We start from the raw sequence: 19,495 nt of genomic DNA on the forward strand, positions 1-19,495 counted from the left end.
TGATAAACGCGTGGTGGGGGGGGGGGGGGGGTATTCTTTACTATATAATAAAAAAAGTACCGTAAATTTTTTTTGGGGAAATTTTTTTTTCTCTACGTTATGTTAAAAAAAACATTTATTCTCACCCATATTTTTGGCAAAATATAAAAGACGGGGTTACGTCGGGTAAATAGACACCAAACACGCCAAGCCTTAAAATTGTGCGTGCCCGCAAAATTGCAAAAAACGACCACACCAAAAATTTTACATAGGCGACGCTTTTACTGCTCATCAGTTTAGTGTTATCAGTGATTAATGGTCCTGGTCAGTGGAGGGGTAAACCCGCAGCTAATACCAGTGATCGGGCGTCTCTAGAGACGCCCGATCACTTGAATGTAAAGCTCCCGGCCGGCCGTTTATTTACAACGGCCAGCCGGGAAGCTACTCGTCAGGCTCCGGCGTCCTCTCGTCACAGAACAAGTGGATTTTTCAAGCCCTGAATATATTGTATTGTTAATTATTGTTTATATCAGTGTTGCTCTCTGCATTTCTGTTTGGTAGACTCCAGCAGTATAAGTACCGTATTTTTCACTCCATAAGGCGCACCTGAAACCGCAGCAGGGGAGGGCGGACAGGATCTTGTATGAAACCGAGCGGCGACTCCACACTATACAGTTAGCTCTGCTTGTCCAGAGCAGGGCTAAATGTACAAAAAAAACCGACATGTCCCGGGCGTAGGGCAATAGGAATTCCACACCCCTGGGTACGTTGTCAGCCACCCGCCCCAGCACTCACACATTCGCTCCATAAGACGCACATACATTTATGCCCGCTTTTGGGGGGAAAAAGGTGCGTATTATGGAGCGAAAAATACGGTATTTTATATCTAAGAGATTTTTACTTGCTTTTAATGTAAAAGCATATAATGTTTTATGTATGATTGTCTTTGGGCCTGTGTCGACAGGCTTTGGGCTTGTGTTGACGGAATTGGTTTGAGACGCTTGTGAGATCATTCAGAATTCATTGACAGGTTCATATGATTTGCTTCAAGCAGTTTTTGCATTCCCAATGACTTGCACAGGAATGCAAACGAAAGCCCGTTGACACAGGCCCTTAAACCAGGGCTAGTTGTCAGTGGCTCCCGGATTCCAAATTAATTTGCCCACCCCTGCCTTAGCCCTCATTTACACTGAGCATTTTGTAGTGCTTTTTCTGCTTAGAAAAAAAAACACCCCATTAATTTCGATGGCCATGTTCACATCTAAGTGTTTTGTAACTTGAAGCAAAACGCCTGTTGCTTGAAAAAAGTGAATGAGCTTCTTTTTGGCAGATTCTGCACTTCTTGGCCCCATAGACTTCAATGGAAATGCTCAAAAATGTGTGTTTGCTGCTTTTTTACTTGAGTTTACCCATTCACATCAATGTGTCTGTTTGCAGAAGCGCGCGACTTTATGTATGTACGTAAATATGTGCACAAATGCCCTGAAAATGTGCATATTTCATGTCTCTCGGGTGTGAATGCAGGTTTAGAGGGGAAATGCACTTTGGAAACTGCTCAAAAATGACAGGCAGAGCGAAAGGTCTAGAGCTGCAGCTAAAGATTATTTTCAAAATCGATTAGTTAGCCGATTATTAAGTTCGATTAATCGGATAAAAAAATAAAATAAATGTTAAAAAATGGCTCCAGTGATGGGACTACTAGTGTGTATTGAGATTGCAGTCCATCACAGGAGCAAGCGTGAAGCGGTGTAAAATTATACAGCAATGAATGCAGAATGGCACCGGCTATAGAGGACTACAAAACCCAGCAATAGTACATTATACAGCACAATGCAGAATGCCGCCAGCTATTATGTACTATTGCTGGGTTTTGTAGTCCTCTATAGCTGGTGGTATTCTGCATTGCGCTGTATAATGTATTATTGCTGGGATTTGTAGACCTCTATACAGCGCAATGCAGAATACCACCAGCTATAGAGGAATACAACAAATCCCAGCAATACATTTACACATACAGTATATAATGTAATGCTGGGATTAGTATTCCTCTATAGCTGATGGTACATTGCTCTGTATAATATACAGTACAGCAGAATGTACCATCAGCTATAGAGGAATACTAATCCCACTATCCCAGCAATACATTATAGAGCACCATGTGAGGGGGGTGGGGGGGAGTGCAGGCTTACCTGAGCAGTCTTCCAGCAACTTGTTTCTGAGATCGGGCCTGTCTATCGGCGGCTGTCATCCCCCCACACCTGCTCCTCGTTACTTCTCCCCGCGTCCCTGTGCCGATCGTGGATGCGGACGGTGAGCGTGAGGCGGGGAGGAGGTGCAGCGTGTGGAGCGTGGATGCGGCCGGGTGGGTCTGGCAGCAGCGAGCGTGAGGTGGGGAGGAGGTGCGGCGCGCAGCGTGTGTGGAGCCGTGAACAGGGCCAACCAATCGGAAGCCGATTAATCGATGATTGAAAAAGTTGACAACTTTTTCAATAATCGATTATGTCGATTAGTTGTTGCAGCACTAGAAAGGTCTAGTCACCAATGTAGCCTGTGATCTGTCTGCAACTGATCCTTCCCCCATAACAGACTTGCCGTGCCTTGTTTTTCACTGTGTCGGTGATCATCTTGGTAGGGCAGGGTTTTGCTTCCTCCAGCAAGGGGAACAGTGAGCAGCACTGTAGTGACATCACCAAATCTTATTCCAAATCCCCTGAGACTAGCAGTCAGAGGCAACAGTGCCTTAGATCTCATACTGCAGCTATACAGCTATGAGGCTGTAGGCACAGGAGGCATCCTCACATATCCAAAATTGCACTGCAATTTCTTTGGAGGAATTCCATACAATAGGTACATTTCTCAGGGTAATGCCAGTTGCCATTTCACGGGCGCACACATTTTTAAGCTTGGCATGTTGGGTATCTATTTACTTGGCCTAACCTCATCTTTTTATATTGTTTAAAAAATGGTAATTATATTGTGTTTCTGGGCACTAAAATTAAGTTTAATTTTTACTGAAATGCTGGGTTTAATAAAGAATTGTACTAATAAAAATGTGCAACTGCCAACACTTTATTCTACAGGGTCTGTGCTTTCAGGAAATGTATAACATTTGGGGGTTTTAAGTAATTTTCAGGTCTTAAATGTGGATTATAGCTAAAGCAAAAGTGCAACTCTAAAAGTGCTTAGCTCTGTACAAAGAATGGGAAGAATTACTCTGTCAATTTTCAATTGTTGTCTTTATAACAATTTGGGATATTTTTGCTCACTTTGAGAGGTCGTCAGACAGAACAAAAGGGGCTGATGTATAAACGTTCCACTCAGCATATCTTGTTGCCACCCAGCGGAAGGAAAAAGCTGTCAAGAGGCCAGGAAGGGAGGAGAGCTGCGGGACAACCAGCAAATATGTGAAATATATTTACCGATACTTCCCTGTGAAGAACAAACACAGAGTGATTAGTACTGATCACTACGATGTTTGTAAATAAGTGAGGACATAGTATTCAGATACTGTGTCCCCAATTATGAATGAACAGGAAGTGCTCTACATCACTTCCTGTTCATTCATGATTGTGGACATAGTATCTGTTTTCTATCTCCACGATTTATGAATGAACAAAATGCCCTCCTGTTCATTGAGTGATGGGCCTGCAGATTGTGTCCTCAATCTCTTTTATTTCAAAAGGGAAATATCAGGGATCTGTTTAGACCAGTGGTTCTCAACCTGTGTAACCTCGGGACCCACATTTGTCCTCGGTCATTAAATTGTGACCCAAGTTGCACTTCAATGTTGCGGTACTGCGCTTTCCGGTGCAGGCGATTGAACTGTGAGTTGGAGGTGTGTTTGGGTTGCCACAGGGGTGTGGACATTTTTGAAAAAACTACTTGTCCAAGGGCTAAAGTGGGGGCCAAATCTACTTGTCCTTCATAACAATCTACTTGTCCCAATACAAAAAAATTTTTTTTAATTAAAACTAGGGATGCACCAACACCGGTTTTTGGGTATAGAGTAGCGATATTTTGCTTTCGGTACTCACCGAGTATCGGTGCTTCCGTTTGCATGGAGCAGGCTTCCGGGCAATCAGGAAGCCGGGCAGCGGGTAATGAGATGCTACCCGGCTTCCTGACTGCCAGGGAAGCCGACTCCATGTTTGGCCGGCTTGATTGTGAATGGCTTGGAAGCCGGTTTCCCGGCCAATCAGCATCGAGCCAGCTTCCTGGCCAATCAGAAAACCGGGCGGCGAGTAATGACCTGATTGGCCAGGAAGCCGGCTCGATGCTGATTGGCTGGGAAGCTGGCTTCCCAGCCAATCAGCAAGGAGCTGGCTTCCTGGCCAATCAGGAAACTGGGAGACGGGTCATTAGTCGCTGACCCGCTTCCTGATTGCACGGGAAGCTGGCTCCATGTTCCCCTCCGGCACTGCCGGTCAGAGGAAGTCTTCCTCTGACCAGAAGTTCAGGTATTGGAGAAGATATCGAGCATTTGGGCGAGTACAAGTACTTGCCCAAATACTCTGTATCTGTGCATCCCTAATCAAAACTGTATTGGTCTGTGCTAAATAGCGCTTCTCAGTGGTCAGCGTGGTCCCCAGACCACGCTGACCAATGAGTGCTTGCAATTTGCGAGCGAAATTCAAAATGCATAGGGCAGGACTGCGCTGGACAGTACGGGGTAAGGACAGTACACCTGTACCGGCGGAGGGTAAGGACTGTTTGCCGAAAGGTAAGTATAGCCGGGGGTGGGGGGTTTTGGGAGAGACGGGGGCCAGATTTGATCGGGTAAATCCATTTTCCCATATTACCTGGGAAAGTGAACTTGCCCTTTAATGCACATTGTGCGTGTGGGAGAGTTCTGCTGCCTCGCTACCACAATACGGCACAGTGAAATGGCGGCAGCACTCAACGCACACACACAATGTCCTATGCGTGCGTTTATTTGCATGCAGATGGCGGGGGCAGCGGGGTTTTTTTGTTTTTTTTTACATTGTCACTTTTTTAAAAATATTATTATTTGGTACTTTTTCATAACTTTTTTAAAATTTGTATTATTCTCCCCCCCGCCCCCCACCACCTAATTTTATTCCCATCACATAGGGATTTAAAATCCTCTAAGTGATAGTTTGGAGGTGACAGGTTCTTTTTATGGAACCTGCCCTCCAACACAGAACTGATGTTCTGTGTAGTTCCTGACAGCTGAGACAGGTGATCACAGCGCACCCTGTCTCAGTGATAACACAGAGCAGACGAAAAACCTCAGTTTTTCGTCTGCTCTATGGTGAGCTCATGTTCCGTGGTTTTGGGTCCGCTAGAGGAGCGGGGACCCCGAAAACCATTCATTTCAATGGCACACCAAAGGTGTGGTTTTCCACATTGGAACGTGCGTTACTGCAATGCTGTGCATTCCAGTTCAGTGCGATTGCAAAGAATTGTGCATGCAGTTTTATTCTGAAGCAAGGTTGTCCATTTGAGCCACCTTGGATTTGTTCTACCTCTGGTCATCTTTGGCGAAGTTCTCTCCCTGTATGGCAGGGAAGGCAACTATCCCTCAACCCCTTGAGAGTTCTATGTGGACCCCCCCAACCCTTCCCGTCATCTGCACTCTGAATGTGGCCCCAGTTCCAGGTGCCTGAGGCCTTGTTTCAGTGGAATATGTATACAATGTCACTTAAAAGGTAAAGTCTAAAGTGCTATTAAAGGAGAACTATAAGGTGAGTGCTTTTCACTCACCTCATAGTTCTAGCCGATCTGTGACAATGAGACTGTCACAGGTCGGCTCAGTAGATCGGAAGGTGAGCGAACACATACCGGCATTTCGCTCACCTCTCGATCCTTTCGCAGCTCTCTGCGGTGACAGGGGAGGGGCTGGATTCCCCCCTCCGCGCTCCGATCCGCCAGCGCTGACTGGCGGATCGGATGGGGAGGGGGCGGCTACAGCTGGCTCTGCCTCTAGATAGGCAGAGCCAGCTGTCACTCACGCAGCTCCAGACATAATTGTCGGTATCCGCTTCAGCTGCGGAGTCTCGCGGTATACTGTGGCGTCTTAGTATATCGCGAGCTGTAGCTCGCGGTATACTGAGCTTAGGGTGACGGGAGGACGCTAGTTTGTGTCCTCCCGTTACCCTAAGGAGAACTATGGAAAAAAGCCTTAACCCCATAGTTCTCCTTTAAGCCAAAGTCATACTTATTAAGTGCTATAATACCATATTAAGGGCTCAAGTATACTTTGAATGACCAGGCTCCCTCCAGCATATGGCTCTTTTAAAGCACCCTAGTTGGTGGTTGGTCTATTTTGACATACTAGTTTGAGGCTGGTGGCAATATGGTTGGAGTATTGTGAGCGCAATTTTTAATTACTATTTGTGGTTTTAACTTTCTGTGCATACTGAATAGTCATACTCCACTCTTCAGATTTTTAGTGCAGTGTTTCATACAGCGTCCTTTTACTTTTTGTCCTAGTGGCAGGCAGTCACCAAGACAGGAAACAATAGGAGATCTAAGCAATAGAAATCCAATTTGAAGTCCAGTAGCCAGAAAGAACCTATTTCATTTTGGTTTGCTTAAAGCCCATCCTCGGCCAAACAAAAGTGTACCCCTGCAGGGGGTTACCCCCACACTGCAAGGGTCAAGGGCTCATTTTAATCAAGGGGATAAAATAAAGCAGATTTACTTAGCTGATCTCTGCTCCCGTGGCAGTTAGCGCTGTCCTTTTCTTCCCCTCGGTTGGGGCTGTTGGAATGTCTCTTGGCATCCTCGCATCTAAGGGCCGGTGTACACCTAGACGACACCCCACCGCGCAGCAATCATGCACGACTTCTCGCGGATTGCCGACATGTGCTAGGGCCGGTGCACACCTAGGCGTGCACGATTCGGCACGGATTGCCGCGCGGTCAGGAGTTGCCCAAGTGTGCACCGATCGCGATGTGGGTACCATTATTTTCCAACGGCCCCCCTGTCGCACCGGGCTAAAACAGCCACGCGTTGTGTAGCGCAGAAAAAAGGTACTTGTATCTTTTTTTTCTGCAATACACGACGCGCAGCTGTTCAGCCGCGATAGTGTTTGGACGCACGGGCGGAATTGGGAAACCGTGTCATCCGCCCGGCGCGACGGGTGCCATTGGAAAATAATGACACCCAGAGAGCGATTGATGCACACTTGGGCGACTCCTGACCGCGCGGCAATCCGTGCCGAATCGTGCACGCCTAGGTGTGCACCGGCCCTAGCACATGTCTATGGAAACCTGCATTAGATGTTATATAAGTGGTCCTTAGACCAATGGAGCCCAGGGAAGATGAGTAGTGGCCCTGAGGGAGCTGGTGGGAGTGAGGATCAGGTAAGTAAATCTACTTTACTCCAGTCCCCTAGATAAAACAAAATGAGCAATTAACCCTTGCAGTGCAGTGGTAGCCCGACTGAGAGGGTACTTTTTTGTTTTCCCAGGGATGGACTTTAAATAATTTCTGTGGCAAAAAGAAAAAAACTTCTGTCAAGTGTAAATTGCCGGCACATACCTGTAGTAGTATCCAAGTCTTGGACTTTTCAGAAGGACAAAGCTCTGGCACCGAATGGTAGTTTCGGAACTTGCTTGACCTGTCCTGCCTCCGGCACTGCCCTATTGTGGCAGCCCAACATAGTAATGGACCAATAGGATAGTTTTGTGGTATTTTTTTTTGGGACATGGGGACTTTACATGCATTCAGTGAAAGCCTACAACTTAGGGAATACGTTTTGGTCTGCAAGTATGAGTGCAAGACATCCTCCCTAGCTCCCAACCTGCAATAACCATTGTACAAAAACAACTGGTGTACTCATCATTGCTGATTGGCACTTTACAAAGCTGTTGTCTACGTCAAACGAACACAGAATGCATTGACTGTTGTCTACATATACAAAAATGTGCTTTTCTGACCAAGCCTATGAGAATGGTAAATGTGTAGCCTGCCTCAAGTCATTTTTAAGCCTGCACTAGATAAACATTAGCTTATGAGAAAGTAGTCAGGAAGTAAGCAGTGCTGCTTTGTTTTTGGCTCCATGCCCTCAACATGTAAATTATTGTGGAAAAACAAGTAGCCATTTTTTACATTCCAAGGGTTAAGTGCTCGTTTTGCCTAGGGTAAAAAAAGAGTTATACTCGCCTTATCCTCTGAGCCGGCCGGCTTTTAGACCAGTCCCTGGAGCCTCTTTCCCCCTTCGCTGCAGCGGTCTAAGGATCCTCAAGTTATCACGCCCAATACAGTGTATTGGAAGTGAGGATACCGAGGGACATATCATCGTTGCTGCGGAGGAGGAGACAAGCTGGAGGAAGGGCGGTCACAGCAAGCCGGTTTGGAGGTTCAGGTGAGTATATTTTGACCCTAGGCTAAAACGAGCACTTAACCCTTGCAGAGCGGGAAGGGGGTATATTCCGCGAAATGCGTCAGCTAGCAAGGCAGCTTTGTGTGGGGTCTGCCATGTATCATTCATTCAGTGATTACCATGTGAGTAATATTTTATGTCAGCTTGTATGTTCATTGATCAATAAACTGTATTACACGAGGACAATGCGCTGTCTGTTTGTTTGTTTTGCATGCGATATTAGAAATGTTATAAAGGATTTTAGGTTTGGGTTGCAGAATTTCTAGCATTTTATACATGGCATAATATGACCTGTACTCGTACCAGCACCCGCATTGCCTTTCCCGGGTAAAGGGACTTGTGATTTTGGTTAGTCTGCAATGCCTCTTGCAGTATGTAGAAAGTTAGTATTGCAGCTCTTCCAGTCATGTATACTGTAGGTGTATTATACTGTACAAGACATTGATAAATTATAAGACATGGATGCTGCATTGGAAACAAATCAGAGTATACGTAGTATGTAGTTTGTAACATTATAACCGTAAAACGTATCTTTTTCGACACTGTGTTATTAATTCTCTGGTGTCAAACTTGCATCCCAAGTCCTTGGAGCCCAGCAATCTGTAGTGGTAGTGGGAGCATTGACTTATAAAGGGGTATTAACATTGATCTCTACTACCTGCATGTAACATGTCCCAATTGTACAGCATGTCTCCAGACTTGTAGCATGTTCTTTGGTATCTGACCATCATTTCCTCGAGTATATCTCCAGTCCAGTCCTATCTAGTATTTCATATATTGAACATTTATGTGCGCCCCCTGGTGATTCCACGTTTGACGCCCCCTACTTTCTAAGTTGAAAACCACTGCTATAACCACCACTGGCTGTATAATCGGTTTTAGGTGTTTTTGTTTTTATAAAGTCATTATAGTTGTAATATAACTATTTTTATAATTTATTTTTCCCCAAATGCTTGCTTTCTTTCAACCAGCCTTTCAAATGGCTCAGTGTGAGACAGATGCTGAAAGCAGCCATTCTATGGATGAAGAAGACACCAACACTACATCCCTACAGGTAAGTGATACTGGTTCTTATGGGGTTGTTCCTGTGTCCCTTTTGTGCATTTACACAGGAAACCTTTCTGTGTTGCTTCCGATTCATGAATTCTCTAAAGGTAATAATAAAAATGTAATTAGGATCCCACCCCTGCGTTATACACATGAGCAGCTATAGAAGATGGTGTAATAAAAAGAATGTACAAAAGTAGAACCTGATTTACTTCTCTGATAGACTTCACACAGTTCAGCAGGCAACAATGTTGGGTTTACAGGTCTTATTGTAATGCTTTAAAGACAAAGTCCAGCTTTGTTTAAAAAAATAAATGCACACACATTAATAAAATAAAAAATGTAATTTTTTCTGTTAAGGGTCTGGAGGAAGAATGAATGGACTACAAGTACAATGATGTCACCACACTTATACTCCATTGAGAACTACCGCTGTGGCAGATAGGACTTGTAGTCTGTCCATTCTCCGATCCTGTGAATGCATCTGCCGCGAGAAGAACTCTGTAATTCAGTAAGTAGGTGTGGAGGGAGGAGTTGGTGATGTAACCATGTTGCACCGTAAATATGGTTAGAAAAGTAAACTCAGCATTTAAATATTCAAGGGTCATGTGACTTCCAGTAATTTTAAATAGTAGCCTCAACACAGCTCAAACGCTGACTGTAAATTTACAACTTAGATCAGAGCCTTGGACTATTGGACCTTGTTCATATATATCATTTAATCTTTACTTTTATGTTAATATGCATTTTTATTTGTGTAAAAGGACTTCATTAAAATGTAGTCCTTTTACATTCGTATTGCGCTTTTGTGCTCTCTAATTGTAAAGTGCATTTGTGTGTTGAAGATTTCTTTTAACTTCCAGTCCCACCAATGCAACAGGAATTGAATGGAAAACTCAACTCAATTGCAGCATCAAGGGAATACTTTTCATAGGCATAGGTTGTCACTGGAACATGTCTTCTCATTGCAAGATTTCCCCTCTCCTCTCCTTTTTTTTTTTTTTTTTTTCCTCTCTCTATTACCCTTTTTCCTTTCCTTCCCTACCTTTCTATGTGGCTTCCCTCCTTTTCTTATTCTACCCTTTGCTGACCAATTTGTTAGATCTATTGGATCCTCTTCCTGCCCAACCCGTTTCTGGGAAGCTGGATCTCCGTTTATAATTTGCATTGTCTTGTACAGTATGCAGTCTCTGAGTGCTATGCATGCTGTACTCCTTAGGTCTCCTATCCGTATTACATTGACTCTTACAGATTACTATGGGACTTGGTACACGGCACAACCATGCTCCGGCTCTACTCACTTTATATTGGTTTATTTATTACCCTGTTGGGTTATTATTCTGCATGTATTTTTATTGTACAGCTTCCACTCGTTTTGTATTTCTTGTTGTTCCTTTCAATACACCTTTTGTGTAAGAAAGATTTCCCTCCCCTGTTCTGGTGAAAACTGTAATTTTTGGGGGACTTCTTAATACATTCTGTCTCGTTGACAATGAGAATAATGTCCCCGGCAGGGGCATAGATGACAATAAAATGAGAGGTGGGTTCTAATGTTCTAATCCTTTCCTACTCTACCCAAAACTAAAAAGAAAAGGTTTGCCTATACATATACTTAATGATAAATGTTTGCAGTATTTCCCCTTCCCTTCCTGTGTCTGCACTTCAATTAATAAATGATGATATAAGAGGTGGTGCAGAGGTTAGGGTTTTCACAAGAACAAGGAATTAACATTTTTTAGTAAGTAAAACCAGGATTATAACCACAGCTGCAATAACTACTCTTGTCTATGCCAGATATTACACTATTGTGCTGGCCCACTGCAGCTACAGGAGCTGCGGCTCACACTTGTAACTCTTAAAAGTGAACTATAGCCAAACCTTTTTTTTGGCTATAGTTCTCTTTTGGGTCTCAGGAGTACATTTACTAATATACCCTGTGACCCAAAGTCAGCAAATAGCGGGTTAGTGCCACTATATGCTGACAGCAGAGAGTAGCACTACAGTCGGGAAAGATCCTCATTATATAGTTACATAGTATTTGAGGTTGAATAAAGACATTAGTCCATCAAGTCCAACCTATTAGGATCTCATTCTAGGAGTACCCGTACCCCTGTATATTACGGTCCCTTAAGAAATCGTCCAAAAGTTTCTTGAACAATTCCACATTATTTGCTGAAAATCCACCTTGCTGACTGATTGACAGATGGCTCTGCCTCTTTAGTGCACCCCCTTCCCTGTCAGTCCCTCCAATGAGCTCTGGAGGAATAGAGAGGGGACAGGGGAATTCCTGTGGGGAGCGGTGACTGACGGTCACCGCTCTCTGCAAGGAGAAGACAATGAGCTGAGCGATCAGAGGTTTGTGATCGCTCTGTTTTTGATCTTTACAGCCGGCATGTGACACCTGCAGTGTCGCAAACTAGCAGTGTCACAAACTAGTGGGAAGAGTACATTTACTCTCCCAATAGTTCTCCTTTCAGCCAAACCTTCTCTCCCCTTGCCCATTTACAGGATTTCTTGTGTTTTCAGAATACAAGGCATTCTGGGACTGGACAAGGGGAGAGGAGGGGCAGATAAATGACAGGAGCGTGAGCTGCCGCTCTCATATTAGCAGCGGGCCAGAACTACAGCAGGAGCTGTAAACAAAAGTAGTTAATTTAAAAGACACCACAGCAATCTGGCAATGGAATACCCATCAGGAGAGGTAACTTTTGTATGCACACTGGAAATAAAAAAATTGCCTATTGGTTCTCTATTATTACTGAGGCGGTGATCCTGAGCTTGTTCCTGTGAATGTGCTAACTCCTTGTTGTTGTTTTTTTCTTCTCATTACAGAAACCAATGAAATCTGATAATGTCACCGTCCGTTTCTCAGTAGAAGAGCTGGAGTCATTTGAAGAAAGACAAAAAGAATCTTGTAAGAATGAGCCAACAGAAATCCACCAGACCCCAACCTTAGTGGGTAAGATGATGTACTGAAAGTTAGTTTATTGAAGACAAGCTGTATATATTGGCCCAATCTGCTAAGGTTAAATGTCCAGGCATGTTTTCTGGTCCACATTCACTTGAGGCAATCTATCTCCAGAGGCGGTTTCCTCCAGCAATAATTTGCAGATTCTTGCCACAGGAATCACAGGGGACTCCGGACAGCCGTGGCCACTCAACCTGTACAAAGCAATAACTGTTTGCATCCAGGGGCGATCATCTGTCTCTAACCCGAGGTAATCACTCCATGTGCAAATACCTCTGAACATGGGTGGACATTCTATAGTCAGATGATAGCTGAGAGACATAATTTCTTATTTGTTTCTATGGGGTATTGCACATCTTTGCCATACAAAATAAGTCCAACATTTGAGCTATCCTCATACAATGCATTAGTATTTAGTCCATCAGACAGCCAAAGCTACTATTAGGTAAGGCAGATTCCAGCGGTAAGAGTCTGCAGAATGTTTGTGGCAGGAATCACAGGTTGCTCCGGCCAGCTGCGGCCATTCACATTATACAAAGCAATGACAGGCTAACAGTGGCCCCAGCCATCCACCTGTGTTCTGAGGTAGGTGCACTTGGATCCAGTGGCGTAACCAGAGTTATGGGCGCCCGGGGCAGAACAAAATGTTGCGCCCGCCCCCACCCCCGGGTCTCAGGAAGCTATGCGTGATCTGACCAGGACTCTGCGGGTTCTCACCATTGCTGTGTAGGTCTCACCAGGGCTGTGCGGGTGGGTGCAGGCAGCGGGAAGGAGGAGGAGATGTGCAGCCAGCACTGTAAACAGGCATTGTGAGGTCTTGGATCTTGCAAGTACAGAACCTAACTGCAACCGAACCTGTAAAAAATAAAAAAAAATAAAAAAAATGTAAAGGGCCAGTATCGCCCTTAGAACTCGTGAAAATGCCCAGTATCTGCACCGATACCAATGCTGATATCGGTGCATCCTTAATCCCATTCATCCCCCCTATAGGCATTAGACTCCCCCCTACATTTCCCCTATAGGCAGCAGATCCCCCACCATAGGGGTGTACGGATCCTGCAAAGCTCCCCACAGATCCTGCAGAGACCCCCACAGACCCTGCAGTCTGCCGAATCTCAGGGGGGCTGTGCAGGATCTGTGGTGGGCTTTGCAGACTGCAGAGCCCATACGGATTCTGCAAAGCCCCCCCCCACAGATCCTGCAGAGACCCCCACAGACCCTGCAGTCTGTCTGATCTCAGGGGGGCTGTGCAGAATCTATGCTGGGCCCTGTCAGCACAGTCGTCCTCCTACCTGGCACAGGTAAACAAGCCTCCTCCGTTGCTTCACCGCACGATTTGGAGCCTCCTCCATCTCCGTCTCTGCCCCCGCCTCCTCCGTTGCAGACATCGGCCATCCCGTCTCCTCCATCTTCACCCCACCTCTTCCATCTCCGCCCCCCGCCTCCCAGTGCCCGTCTCCTCCTTCTCCCCCGCCCACCGCTTCCTCCCTGTTGACATTAGGCAGCCAGGCTACCCGTTTCTGTGCAGCCCGGCTGCCTAAATGTTACCTCTCCCTGCAGAGAGAGTTGATCGCAAGCTGTCATTCCTTTGCACAGGCTGAGCGTCCACAGCTGTCCAGAGCTATCTGTGATTCCTGCTTCAAGAATCTACAGACTCTTACCACTGGAATTATTTATTTATCAATTATTTAAAATGAATGCTCTGCCCTATAGGAGCTTACAATCTAAGGTCCCTTTCTCACATGCATACATATGACGACCAATTTAGACAGGAGCCAATTAACCTACCAGCATGTCTTTGGAGTGTGGGAGGAAACCCACACAAGCACATGGAGAACATGCAAACTCCTTGCAGATAGTGACCTAGCCAGGATTTGAACCAGAGACCCCCAGTGCTGCAAGGAGATGTGAATGAGGCCTTGCCTAAAAGCTTTAGCCGTTTGATGGAGTGATTACTAATCCCTTGTATAAGGACAGCTGAAACGTAGTAATTATTTAGGACAGCAGTGCGAAGAGGACATGCAATACACATACAAACACATTTGAAATCTGACTACAGCATTTTGTAATCAGATTGGCTGCATTAGGTTACTGCGGTTTGCAGATATATATGGGTCATTGTTTGTGGAACAACCTGCCATTGGATTTGACATATAATGCCTATCTGTTTTCCCACAGGTTATATTTATGTAAAGCCAGAGATTATGTCTCGTATTCACCAAGGAGAAGAATTATGTGTAAAGAGCAATTTGTATTCTCAGAAAAGGAACTGCAGAACGGGCCCATCCACAAGTGAGTATTCTTAATGGTTGTATCTGCACAAGTATTAAATCGGGCAACTATAATGTAGGCGGGTGTCTGAAGACACAAATGGCGGATGCTATTGCTATGCAAACTGTAAGCACTTGAATAAGTTGAGCCAAATTTATTAAAAAATTATGTGACAAGGAAACTGCATTTTTGGCAAGATCAATGGGTATTTCTCTTCCGTTCATTGAAGGACACAGTGGAGATCTTGAATCTTCTACGGATGGGTTTATATCGCCACCTTCAGGAGTAGGACACTAGGCACGGGGGCACATATGACCAAGGGACCTTGTTCCTTTGTCACAGTGTCCCCTAGGCTGACAGCGTCCCTGCTCCAGCAGAGATACAATCTGTCATGGGAAGAGGTACTCTTCACGCATCCTGTGAGGATTGGTAAGTGTGTCAGCCCTCCTCTCCCCCTTCTTTGAGCATGGTGGCTGTAAATGGTGACCCTCCCCCCAGTGTTGCAGGTCCGCTGCCCCTTCTGTTGTGGGGTCACTTCATTGCACTGCATTGTGGCGGGTAGTTACCACTTCTCCACTGCTGCTACACCACTTGTTTAGCCAGCTGTCTCCGGGGATCACTATGTGTTGGAGGGGGTGGGCATGGGCAGCCATGTCTTAAGTGGCACAGTCTGTCTGTGCTCTGGTGTTTCAGGACACTGTTATGAGAGCACAGCGCCATGCTGGGGTGACAGTAGCTGGACCTCATTGCTGTGAGTACCCACCTTCTGCTAGGTTGCTGGTGGCATAGAGGTGTATAAAATAATGGAGTTGATACTCCAACATTGTTTAATCCCTTCACCAGGGTGGTCGGTGTGGTTGTCTATGAGGGGCATTTTACATCTTAGGGTGGAATGTGTGCCCTGGTGTCCTTCCCATGAGTGCTAGTCCAAGTGGTCTGGCTGTGCAGTACTGGGGCCGCAAATGGCAGCCTGCTGTGCTTTTCTCTGAGTGTTTGTGGCAACTGATATGGGCAAATTGTTTACATTTCCTGTGCTCCCTCACGCTGGTGAGTGCACCTCGCTATCGGGCCGAACATAACTTTGAGGCCACAGGTTGCAGCATGAAAACCATGTTTGCTGTGGGCTCTTCCCTTCTGGTGATTTCACTTCCGCCCGCATTGCAATGACGGCAACTGCTTCTTCTGTGTGCAAACTTATGGCGCTTGCCGGGGGGGGCAAAAGTTTCTGTGATTAGGTGTGTACCTTCTGGTTTGTTCGGACCAGGGTGTCCGACGTGTATATGAAGAAACAAAGGAAAGGGGAAGTGCCACAACCAATGTGAACTGGTGGGTATGATCGCCAGTGGGCCGGAGGGTGAATGGGCTTGGGCTGATGACTTTCGCCGTTATTGTCAGTAGTACTTGATTGTGCCTTCCGGATGGTATAGATGTAGTCCAAAACAAGGGGGAGGAGAAATGGAGAAATTAATCTCGAGAGGGATTGTGTGAGAAACAAAGTGACAATGTAGAGACTCACCCAGAAGTTATGAATGAAGTGTTGTCATCGACGGTGGATGTGCCTGGAAGATGTATAGTAAAGTTTGGAAAGTTTTTTTCCTCCTGGTGTAAAGACAGGAATTTTTTAGTTCACTCTGTTCCAGTTTTTCTGCATTTTCTGCAAGACTGAGCAGATAAAGGTTTAACAGGAAGTACACTAAAGGTTCAAATTTCAGCTTGGTCAGTATTTCTGGACATTAGTTTAGCTGAGGAAGCACTAATTAGGTGATTTTTGGTGGCCATCAATACATAGTTACATAGTATTTGAGGTTGAATAAAGACATTAGTCCATCAAGTCGAATAGATCAGTGTCAATACAGAAACAGATTTTTTTTTTTCCTCCGTTGGACTTGTCATTGATTCTTAGAGGTCTTACTAAAGAACCTTTTGAACCAATAGAGGAGACCTCAGTAAAATGGTTGACTTTCAAGATGGTTTTCCTTTTAGCAATAACTTCAGCTTGAAGAGTAGGAGACCTACAGGCCTTATCGATCAAAGATTCCTATCTTTGGGTAATATTAAGACCAGATCCTATGTATCTACCTTATGTGACTTCAAAGTTTCATAGATCACAAGAAATTACTTTACCTTGTTTTTGCGAGAACCCTAAAAATCAGGGGAGGTTTACTTTACCTTGTTTTTGCGAGAACCCTAAAAATCAGGGGAGGTGCTCTTTCATACTTTAGATGTCAGAAGATGTCTTATTAGGTACCTGAAAGTTTCCAAGAATTTTAGAAAGACCCAGTAAATGTTTTGTCTTATTTGGAGGGACAAAAAATGGGCTATATGGCTTCCCGTTCCACTATTGCTAGGTGGATTAGGCAAACTATTGTATTTGTATATAAGAATGAGGATTAGAAGTCACTAAATCCATTAAGTCACATTCTACCCAATCTTTGGCTACTTCATGTGCAGAGAGAGTGTGGCCTTTAGTGGAGCAGATCTGTAGAGCTGCAGTTTGGTCAACTCCGGACACCTTTGTGAAACCCTACAGGGTGGAGGTCCTGTCGCAGCAAGGAAGGTTCTGCAGACTGTTGTTCGGCCCTATGTTAGGCCTGTTGGTTTACTTGGTTATTCTCTTAGGTTGCTGTGCTGGAAGATGATTGGGGAAAATCCTAGTTAGACTTATCGGTAATGGTGTTTCTAAGAATCTTCCAGAACCACAGGCCTACTTCCCACCCTTGTTTGTGGTGTATATTAGCATGGTTGTTTTTTTTTCTCTTGTGCATTGGTGGAGGTACTCTACTTTAATCTCTACTGAGGAACGAGGGGGGTGGGAGGGGTTTTTAAACCTCTTGTTAGAACCAATCATCTCTCAGGTTGCTGTCCTGTAAGATTCTTACAAAACACCGTTATAGTGCTTGAATAGCTTCAGCTACAGAATGACAGCTGCCAGTGGCAAGATTCCGCAGACGGCAGCTGAATGTTAATACAGTAGGTAGTGGTCTAGTGCAAAAGCCAGCCTGCTATTGGCCATTTCAGATTGCAATAGCAAATAGCAGGCTGGCTATTGCACACACCCACTGCTTGCTGTGCCGTCCTCTCAGCGTGGAGGAGAGAGTTGGGGAATCCAACCAACTAATCGATAATGAGAATAGTAGACAACTATTCTCATTGATTAGTTGGTTGCAGCCCTAGTTACGTTGCTGTGCGGCAAAGCGTCTACCGCGTTTGCTCTGGGCAGCAAGGTGCCTTGTTGGTTGCCACTTCTGCCTTGCAGCTTTGGGTACCCTAGAACACTCTGCACGGTGTTTGCGTGTTCCGCCTGTGCTTGTGTGGGTTTTCTCCGGGTGCTCCATTTTCCTTCTACACCAAGAACTTGGAGTGTCGAATAGCTCCTGTCTATATAAGACCTTCTATGGAGCTCCCACAGGAGTGGCAGCCTGGGAATCTGACAGGTAGCCCTCATCTTCTTTAAGAGCCCAGAAGTGTTCCTTTTATTTTTCCTCAGGCCTTGGCCTCCTAGATTGTGCCCAGCCTGTCTCTGGTACTTCTGGGTTTCCTTGCCCTTGGTGTAGTCAGCTTCTGCAGGAGGGGCACCCTTCTCTTCAGGGAAGTGAATGCCTGCTCCATTTGTGAATATGGGTAGCCAACACCTTTTGGTAACCAGTTTGGCTACCAAAGGTAGTTTCCTGAGACTACTGACTACTTTTCCACGTTCAGACTTTTATTATTATTATTATTATACCGTATTTATAAAGCGCCAACAGTTTACGCATCGCTTTACAACATGAAGCAACATTTTCAGTTCAGGCCTTTCATTTGTTACCTTCTCTGCACGGATCGCAGGTTTACTTGCATCTTTTGTGCAGCGTCTCGGGTCCAGGCTTGTGCTTCCATTTTCTCTGGCCAACCGACTTCCATAAGTTATTCTAGTGTGGTCGTGTTTTTTGCCTTGACGCCAGGGCATTCGCCTCTTTCAGTCCTCTGCGCCTTGTGGTTTATTGTTTTGGTAGTGCCTCATGGACTCTGCCAGGCTATATTTGCCTTTCTCACCCAGGACTGCTTTGGGATTGGGGACAACGTTGTCTCCTTGTTGAAATGTGCCTTTTCCTCCCCTGAGGGATGAGCGCGTGTTGTAGGTAGCCCTATCTTGGGTTACTTTTACCTGCTCTCTAGGTGTTTCTCAAGGTGATCACCCCTGTGTTAATCCCTCTGGACTTTTGGGTCTTTCAGTTTGGGGGAGTTGTTGTCATCTGATGTTGCAGAGACGATGCAGGTCCTATTCGGCATGGTGGCTCTTCCTCCAGATTTTGCAGGGACTCAGTGGGGTCTTGAACCTTTGGAGGCTTGCGTTAGAACGGACTTATCACTGGCATGTCAGGGTCTGGCGTTTAATTTGGCCTGAGCCTGATGTCTTCTAACCTGATTTTTTGTTCAGGATTCTGCATGTGATTTTTGGGATTATGGGTGACCTCTTTGAGGCAGTTTCCTTTTCTTTTTCCAGTACCCCTCTGAGTAGCAGGACGGTGTGGACATCTGACTAGTTGATGTCTATGCTGGTAGGCATCTGGCACCGGGTCAGTCTCAGCTTCAGACATGTTCCTAGACTCATGTCTGAGGTGGGGGATGATGGCTCTGGCCCTCTGGCTCTCGGGTTATGAAAAAAATGGACCTATTCTTCTTTTTCTGGGGGCTTGGGTCCTGTGGATCACCAGCATCTCAGAATTTTTGTTTTCGCATGGGTATGGCGCAGGAAACTTCTTCTACTGGGTCCAGGGCCGGCCTTAGGGGTGTGCGAGCAGTGCGGCCGCACAGGGCGCCATGGCAACAAGGGCGCCGTGCGGCCGACACAGCTCGTCCTGGGGGCGGCGTCTCTCCCCCCCCCCGCTGGGCACTGGCCA

General features: G+C 45.6%; 1 protein-coding gene across 1 annotated transcript in view; it reads left to right on the forward strand.

Moving 5' to 3' along the window:
- LOC108796145 (zinc finger protein 583-like) overlaps positions 1–19,495 on the forward strand; it is a 29,176-nt gene that overhangs the window by 4,463 nt on the left and 5,218 nt on the right. The window contains exons 2-5 of the mRNA XM_018567570.1: positions 9,301–9,383; positions 12,209–12,335; positions 14,523–14,636; positions 14,958–15,044. Coding sequence (XP_018423072.1) covers positions 9,309–9,383; positions 12,209–12,335; positions 14,523–14,636; positions 14,958–15,044 — 403 coding nt within the window. The 5' untranslated portion in view covers positions 9,301–9,308. The remainder of the gene's footprint in view (positions 1–9,300; positions 9,384–12,208; positions 12,336–14,522; positions 14,637–14,957; positions 15,045–19,495) is intronic.

The sequence above is a fragment of the Nanorana parkeri genome, unplaced genomic scaffold (genome assembly GCF_000935625.1).
Source record: "Nanorana parkeri isolate BGI_ZX_2015 unplaced genomic scaffold, ASM93562v1 scaffold1066, whole genome shotgun sequence".
In the NCBI taxonomy this organism is placed as follows: domain Eukaryota; kingdom Metazoa; phylum Chordata; class Amphibia; order Anura; family Dicroglossidae; genus Nanorana; species Nanorana parkeri.